This window comes from Humulus lupulus, chromosome X, assembly GCF_963169125.1.
Source record: "Humulus lupulus chromosome X, drHumLupu1.1, whole genome shotgun sequence".
NCBI lineage: Eukaryota > Viridiplantae > Streptophyta > Magnoliopsida > Rosales > Cannabaceae > Humulus > Humulus lupulus.
The window spans coordinates 227,204,597-227,213,470 of NC_084802.1; the positions used below are offsets into that span (position 1 = coordinate 227,204,597).

Genomic DNA, 8,874 nt, shown 5'->3' on the forward strand with positions numbered 1-8,874 from the left:
GCTGTCCCTACTGCTCTCGCTTCTGTCCAGACAGGAATTGCAAGTCTCTCCGAGCAGGTCACTGCCATGGAGGATACTCAGCGCCAAATTCTGGCTTCTTTGGCAATCATTAATGCATCTACCACTCCAGCTCCATGACGGTTACCATTCCTTTCAATCTATTTTTATCTGCTTTCGATAAATGTAAAAGAACAATAAATGTGTCTTTATTTTTTGGTTTCGTTTCCTTTGTTCTTTGGCATTTTCTTAGGCGATGCGGGGGAGAGAAAGTACTCTATTTTTTGGTGCTTTGATTATTTTTTTTAACCTGCAGTTGTTCATTGTTTTTGTTAATTGTTTTAGTCAAGTGCTTTGGTTATTTTTGGCAGGGGAAGTCATTTTGAGACTCTTGTGAATTTAAGCACTCACTTGTTTTATACATGATCTTTTAAAAAATAGATATGCCTTGTCTATAAAATTGCCAAAGGGGGAGATTGTAAATCCTAAAATTGGTAAATTTTATAGAAATATCTTTTTATTTAAAAGATAATTTTACTTTCCCATTAATGTGATTTTCGGAATATTACTTTCCCATTATTGTGATTTTCATAATATTATTGGTTGGAATTAGTTTGTATGGTTTTCATATTATTCCTTATTTAGTTTGAGTTTATCACAATATGATTATAAAGGGAAGTTGTATCTTTGTTAAATAAAGCAAATATTTTGTACTTACTCAAAATAATTTCTGGAATATTTGTCTTTTATTTTTTGTGCAGCTCAAGGTAATAAACTTCAGGAAACTGAATCCTTGAAGTAATTAGTTGTTATTTCTATCTTGAGAAATTTGATCTGACACAGGTATTAGCTGTCCCCACCAAATTCGTATCTGTCGGATCCGAATCTTCTAAAAATGGCAATTCTTCATCAATCAAGAATATCTTCAAATATTCCTACTATTATTAGGATATTCTTTCCCAGCCTTTCTGAGCACGAAATGGACTCTATAAATAGGCTTCTAAGGCATTGAGAAAAAGTGAACTCTTGGATGCATAGTTTGTGAATGAATTGTAATATTTGTGAGAGTTCCTTATTTGTGTTCAAGATCATTGTATTCACGTGATCTTGTAGTAAAATGAGTGTTTAGTTTTGTGGTAAGTTTATACAACTTTCATAAGTGAATACATGATGTAATTTGAACACAATTTTTATAGTCTTCGGGAGAGGATTTTTACAAGCCTTGTGTTGGGAGGATGCAAGCACTCGCTGACCATTGAAGGGAGTTCAAGTGGTTGAGTGTTTCAATCAGAATCAGATTAGTGAAGAGAAGTACAACAAAGTTGCGACAAATCTCAAGAGGGAGTCTTGTTTTGTTTAAGTCAATATTTTGTACGTGTGATTCTTTATTAATTGGTTTTATTCTCTGGGTGTGGCCCCAAGGAGTAGGTTATCTGAAAGGGTTTGTGAACCTTGTAAAAATTCATTATGTTCTTTATTATTTTTGCACTGTCTTTTTATTCTATTCAGTTTCTGTCGTGACAAATTTAGATACTGTCCCGAAAGATCAGAAATTTGTTTCAACATTTAATTTCCATTCCACACCTTAATTAATTCACATGGTTTAATTAATTTGGTAATTACTAAAAATGGAATTTCAGGTTGTGTAAAAATGCATGCTACCAAAATTTCTTGGTCTGGCTTCCAACGGGTCAAATCGTACTCCACTGTCTCTTTTTATGAAAAATATTTATGTAGTTGCATAGTTCTTTGTGAGTACTTGGATATAGACCTTGGAAAATAGAAAAAAATGTGTTTTCAAACCCAAGTTATGAACGTTTTGACATTTTGATGTAAATCTAGAAAATTTATGGGCCACATGCACTGCCCAGATTGGTTTGACTTTTTAACGAGTTTTACAAATAAAAAAGATATGAAATTTGGTACGGTGTTAGTTTAAACATTTATAAGGGTCACTGTAAAGTTTTAGAGAAAATTTGTTAAGGTATAAGAGATATGATTTTTCAAAGTTTTGCCTAGAATCAGGAAACAAAACTTTTGGGCAGCAAGCATTGCCCAGATTGCTTTAAAAATTTTGTTGTGTTTTATAATTCGAAAAATTATGAAATTTTGTAAGAAGCTAACTTAGACATGTTTAAATATCCATGTAAAATTTCAGAAAGAACTAGGCTATGGTGTAAGAGAAATAAATTTTCAAAATTACCATAAAATCTGGAAAAAAAGTTTTGGGCAGCAAGCATTGCCCAGATTGCTTTAAAAATTCGAATGGGTTTTGCTATCCCAGCGATTATAAAATTTTGAAGGGTATTATTTAAGATGTGTACAATGACTCCTGTAATATTTGATAGAAAAATATGTTAAGGTTTAAGAGAAATAATTTTTCTAAGTTTGCCTTAAAACTAAAAAGTACCAATTTCGAACCTTAACGAAAAGTTGATTTTTACCATTTTATAAGTTAAGGGTCCAATTGCCTTCTTTCCAAAAATAAGATAAAAAGACATCCTAGTTTATGGATAAAAATGGTAAAAATAGGAGTTTGGGGTTTTGTAGAACCTTAAGAGAACGGGATAACATTGACGGATATTATTTATAAAGGGTCAAAAAGCGGTATTTTCGTAAATGATAAAAAACAGTAAACTTTCGTAAGAGGACGACAAGCCGGTATTTTTCTAAAGTGATGAGTTGAGTAAAACTCCTTTTTACAAAACCAAAATATGAATTATCCGATGAGAGACTCCTTTAGTTTAAGAATGTTAAGATGAATGACATGGAGAGCGTGTGCGGTGAGGCCGATTTTCTCATGTTACTGTAAAGACTGAAACGAAATTCATCCTTATACACTGTAAGGTGTATAAGAGGCTATATTATAGATTCTCTAAGAGAACTTTATTGCTTGTAGCAATCATAGAATATTAGTTATAAGAGTATGCCATAGTTTAATCTGAGTACATTGTATTAATTACAGTAACCGCAAAAGGGAAAACAAATAGCAATGTTAAAGATCCAGTTGTGAACTAAGGACTCCAAGTAAGTTAGCATTTCTCTTTCTTGGCTACAACATGAATATACTAGTGTATGCTTGTAGTAGTACATTACACTAGTTTTGTTTGGGTCGTTAAGACCAGGGTATGCTTAATGCCTACCTTTACAATGCTTATGCATTCTGTAGCTTAATGGTAAGTGAGTTCGGGTGGGAGCCAAAACCTTATTATAATATGTGTTATATATCTTGAACGTTCTGGGATTTTCTGAGTGTAGGTTATCATGATATGTGTAACATTGTTTGTCAGGTACAATCAAAGTACTTGATTCTGATTTGACTATTGTTTGAGAATTGTATGATAGTGTTGGAATTTATCCAATACCCTAATGACCGATAGCGATAACTCTCTTATGTCAACCCATTATTGGATTTAGTATATTTGTGTGCAAGGCTATTCACTACTACAAAAACGGGCTTTCCCGATAGTTTTTAACTATCGTTATTGAGCAAAGACGACAGTCGACTAACTATAGTATTTGCCCATGCCAGCATAGGGGTAGCTACGCCGACAGTTAATAAGTGTCGTCGTTGCTGGTTACGCCGACAGTTAATAAGTGTCGTCGTTGCTGGCTACGCCGACAGTTAATAAGTGTCGTCATTGCTAACAACGCTGACAGTTAATACGTATCACTGTTGCTAGCAACGCCAACAATTAATAGGTGTCGTCATTGCTGGCAATGCCGACAGTTAATAAGTGTCATCATAACATTAAATTTACATATAAATAATAATTTTTCGATAGATATTTTTTAAGACTTTTAATTATATTTTTAACAATTGAAATTTGATATAAATTTACATAAAAAAATTACTCACATAATTAATTATTATTACCATAACTTGTAAAAAAAATTATATTTACTATAATAAAAATTCATATACATACAACATTTATTCATACAATTAAATGTAAATAATACATCAAATCCCCATGAGACTAAATAATTCTCAATAAAAATTCATTATAATATTATAAATCTATACACTTCAAAATATATACTACAACAAACCTCAACAAAACAACATAATTCTCTTCTCCAAATCACTGCAAACTCAATCATGTTTCTTTTTTCAATATTCTTCCTAATAAATCTAAGCATCCACCTTAAAAGTCAGTCCTATGATATTCCGTACAACAATGAATTAAAGACTTCAAATTATAATTAAATAATATATCTTACCATAATATATTAACGAATGAATGAGAGAACTAACAATATTTGCATAGTAAAAATTATTAAATAGAAGAATAAACTTCATTCAAGATAAATACCAAGAAAATTATAAAAGAAGATTTCACGGGAAATTTTTTTGAAGAGGAGAAAAAATATGAATGGAATTGTCGACAAAAACCTTGATTTTGGCAGATTTGTAGAGAGCTTTATATTGTAACAGTTTGTTATATACATGAACAATTACTCAGTGAACCAAGAATACTTGCTACCTGAAACTAATGTTAGACAATATATCATGAATACCAATCTCAATAGCAATTTGACACAGACATGCAAATTCAAACCAGTGGTTAACAAACATTTCGTGATGCATGAATTCCACAGCACGAAGGATGCGACTACACATATCTCTCCAAGAAACCCAAAGTTGGTGCTCATATAATATATATGAAAAAATCCATTATTAAACAATTTTTTTTTAGAGAAGAGACAAAGGTCACATGTCCATTAGTGACCTCCTCCGAAATTTATTGAGAGCCCTATAACTTCCTAAAACACCTATAACTTCATTCTACTAATTTTGATTTGTTAGAATTCATTATTTATAGTGGTCTATTTCCTAGAACCAAAAACTTATGACTTACAGGTCCATCCCAGTAAATCAAACCACACACGAGAAACTTCTAGGTTGATACATACGTAACATGGAACTAATACTGATAATCATTTTCATGCTTCAAATTTGAGTCCTAATACAACAAACCTCAAGAAATTCCTTTCCAAGTTCCAGAGTAAGTTTCTCTTGACAATCATGAACTGCATTTTTATCTTGACAAGAAGCAAAATGGTATAATGTCAGCATTCCATATAGAATATTTATCACTTAAAACATATTGTTTTCAATAATATTATCTGATGGTTCCTATGATATATTACATTTTAAAGAAAATTATATGCTTTGATTGGTAAGTAAAATTAAGGCTAGCTTCTTCTATAGACATACTAAATAATAAGACATCATGAGAAGATATAAGAATAAGCCAAATGACAAAACCCAGTTTCAAATAAAGTGAATTTACTGAGCCCTTTGTTTTTGTGTTTCTTATTAGTTAGCACTTAAAATATTAAATCACAAAAGTATCAAAGATTCTTTTACATAATAATAGGTCCCCAAGTAAATACCAAAACAACAAGAACTAAAAAGAAACATCGCCCTTCAAAACATCGCCCGGCCATACGAGTGTCCAAGTCGTCTTCCTTCTCCAGTGATTTTAATTTCTGTTTCTTTTGATCTAGAACAGCAGAACATGTTCAGTTTCTTTAAAATATCATGAAGTCTAAAATATGGCAAAGGGCTAAACAATTTCTTTCTACTAACCAATATGGTTTTGCATTTCACGTCGCTTCCTTAATTCATGTTGTGCAATGTTTATGATCTCCTCCTACAAGGTATATTCAGAATTTAATTTCCACTCCGATGTGGTGGATAGTATGTCTATCGTGTCAATAAATAAAACTACTACAAAAGGCTTATGAGCATAGGTGAATAAGCTCAAATAGAACCATTAAGGTAAAAAAAAATGTAATTAAATATAAGATTAAAGTATTTTTTAGACATACTTGTTCTTTTTCAAGTCTAGCATCTTCATCATCTATTCGCCTTTGCTCAGACTGAAGTGATCGAACACTTCCTTCTAAGGATGTCAAATCTTCTTCTAGCTCCATTATCTTAGCATTGAGCCTCTCTATTTCCTTAACATCTAAACTTGAAACATAGAAGATAAACAATTATAAGATTTAGTACCTCCATAAAAATGATAGTTAATAAAAATTGTAATTATTGGGATGACACCAATACAGCAAAGGATATGTCGAATCATACTACATAAAAAAAGTCGTGATGGAACCACCGTATCTACAGTTGCAGAAACATGACCCCCATATCTAGATCTAGACCACCAGTAATGATTCTCTGGAGTCCAGCAATAAAAAATTCCATGTTTTGAGACCTCATCAACCTTGAGATCAGTTTCCTTTGACCCAATATACTGAGAAAAGTAGAGCCACTAAACAAAAGTGATGACATTGAAACAAAAGATAGGAAAAAGAAAAAGCCTAAGCTAACTGTAACACTAGGAGTGGAGATATTAGTATTTCACAAGAAACGTCACCATTTTCAAATGCGAAATGCCAACTTTGTATCTTTGATCCAATAAACTATTCATGAAATATCTAGCCGAATCAAGGACAAAGCATATGAATCATATTGATTTATCCAATCAGCATGGGGAAGTTAAAACCTCCCTGACGTCAAAAGGAGCATCAAATACTTGGTCTAGTCGTGAACATATCCCAAGTTCACACATCTGCTATGTACCAAATGTTGAAAATTAATAAATGAATACAGACAAACAAACTCAGAAATACTCAGAGCTTCAAGACTAAGGAGAAATACCTGCTCAGAAATCTGATACCTCCAAAACTAGAACTAGTCGACCCAACATAGATTTTCAAATTTCTCAGTCAAAAAGAACAGATATACCTGGTTTGAGTTGGATTGCAGAGGAGAGGTGTAGGGAGAGAGAACAACTCCTTATATAACTGAGGTTTGGGTTTGGGTCTCTCCGTTGGGGTTTCTGCGTGTGGGGTTTTGGGGTTTCCGAGTATGGGTCTCTCCATTGGGGTTTCTGTGTTTGGGGTTTGGGGGTTTCCGAATATGGGTTTGAATGTGAAGGGAGAGAGAGTATGGGTTTCTGTGTGAGACAGAGAGGAAGAATAAGAAGAAGATAGCGAGGGAAATTAAAAAAAATTTGGTGGTTTTTTATTTGGTTTCGCGCGAAACAAGAGGGAGTGTCTCAAATCATTTTTATAAATATATATTTACATAATTTAGTATTAATTTTTACAATATTTTTCTAATTAATAAAATTACTCTTTTTTAACTAATACAAATTTTATAAATATGTTAAAGAATAATATAGTTAATAATATAGTTAATTTTATAAATATGTTAAAGAATAATAAATTTAAATTTTGTGTTATCCAAAAAAAAACAAGCATAAATGACATGGCAGACATTTAATACACGTGGCTGACATCTGGCAGAATTCATGCTCGACTATCGACCAGGACAAAATCTATCGGCACGACGTTCGATCCCTATCTACGACCAGTCTGGTCGTACGCACGCCATACACGAAGAAAATCTTATGCAGTTATGATAGAATCCGAAATTATCTCCCATGATTTCCTGAGTATCCGATTATTTAGGAAATAATATCTGTAACAAATTAATGTAGATCTTCCTTGAGCCTATAAATAAAGAAAGATAGCTCAAGGGAGGGGGACCTTTTTGCTTTCGGATTATCTGAGATTAGAGTGATTCCATTTGATATATTGTCATATTCTTCAGAGGTTGGTGAAACTCATTGAACCCTAGTTCTTTGATCACTCCTTTGAATCCTATATCAATAACAATTCAAGTGGACGTAGGTTGTTACCAGATCCTGGGGCCGAACCACTATAAACTCTTGTGTTCTTTATTGTTTTTGTCATCACATTCATTTCAATGTATTTGTCCACATCAAGCATACTTGACTCCGTGTCAGTTGGCCAAAATCAGGGTCAACATTCTGGTGCTTTCATTGAGAACTTGATACATTATCGTTGAACGATCAATGGCGAAAACTACCAAGAAAACTAGACAGGCGGCCAGCGCTGCACCATCTCACCTGCCTCCTCCTCCTCCAAACGTGACTGAGGATGAGCCACATTTGGAATTTGATGAGGAAGAAATGGATTCTGAGATGCTGAAGAATACCCTGGGGGTATTGCAGGATGAACTGGCCAATCTGAGGGCCAGCCAGGAAAGTGCTGCCGAAATTATGGCACGGCAGCAACAGGAAATTGAATGGCAGCGCCTGGAACTGAGTGAAAGACAGGCGGATATGGACTGTCGCCAGAGGGAGGCCATGGCAGCCCTCGAAGCAGCCCTACAACTGGCTAGGAACCAGGCTACACCTGCCTCGCAGCCTGATCAACCTGCGAATGGGCTGCCACAGAGGGGTCCTAATCCTAGCCCGCCTATCCAACCCTTGAGACCCCAGAGGCCCGAGCAGCCACCAGTGCCACAGGATGATGTCCCACTAAGGGACCCTGAAGCACAGCCTCTATCCCGAGCTGGTCGCGGCAATTCCCCACAACAGAGGCAGAATAGGGCTGGGCAGCCGCCTCGCAGTCCTAGACGCCATAGGGGCGACGAGCCAAACCCTCCGAGCAGAGGACAGCGTCCTCCTGGTAACAGGAGGAACTCAGAGTCAGGCTCTGCGGTCCGAGGCCCCCTTCGGCATGATAATGCACGGGGACCTACCGACTAACGCAGGCCACCCTCTAACGCTCCGGGGGTCCCAGCTCGGGAAGGCAACCGAGGGAACAGTCGATCCCACAATAGCCAATCAAGATTCAGGCAGAGGAAACGCCGGTCGGAAGAATGAAGAAAGAGGTGGGGGCCGAAGCCTGCCACCTAGGGATGACCAACCCGAAAGACGGGACACTGGGGGGCAGCCCAGACAAAATAACGTCTTCAACCGGCTCAGAGCTAGCGAGCAGCGGAGGAGAGATGAGGATTTAAGAGGCATACTCAATGATCGCTGGGAGCGG

General features: G+C 35.4%; 1 protein-coding gene across 1 annotated transcript; it reads right to left on the reverse strand.

Moving 5' to 3' along the window:
- Nucleotides 1-5,273: 5,273 nt before the first annotated feature.
- Nucleotides 5,274-7,041, reverse strand: LOC133804927 (structural maintenance of chromosomes protein 5-like). Its single transcript, XM_062243031.1, has 6 exons — nt 6,671-7,041; nt 6,387-6,581; nt 6,098-6,263; nt 5,836-5,975; nt 5,594-5,657; nt 5,274-5,507 (listed from the first exon to the last, which is right to left on the reverse strand). Exons 2-6 carry the CDS (start codon nt 6,438-6,440, stop codon nt 5,368-5,370), a joined length of 564 nt encoding a protein of 187 aa, XP_062099015.1. The 5' UTR covers nt 6,441-6,581; nt 6,671-7,041; the 3' UTR covers nt 5,274-5,367.
- Between the last annotated feature and the right edge of the window lie 1,833 nt (nt 7,042-8,874).

Bases quoted from the DNA above. Each gene is read 5' to 3' on its own strand.
- LOC133804927 (XM_062243031.1), bottom strand. From the start codon at position 6,440: ATGAATAGTTTATTGGATCAAAGATACAAAGTTGGCATTTCGCATTTG. The intron at 6,264-6,386 runs GTGACGTTTCTT...TACTTTTCTCAG, and splicing joins GCATTTCGCATTTGAAAATG to TATATTGGGTCAAAGGAAAC. The intron at 5,976-6,097 runs GTATGATTCGAC...TTTCAAGTTTAG, and splicing joins ATCACGACTTTTTTTATGTA to ATGTTAAGGAAATAGAGAGG.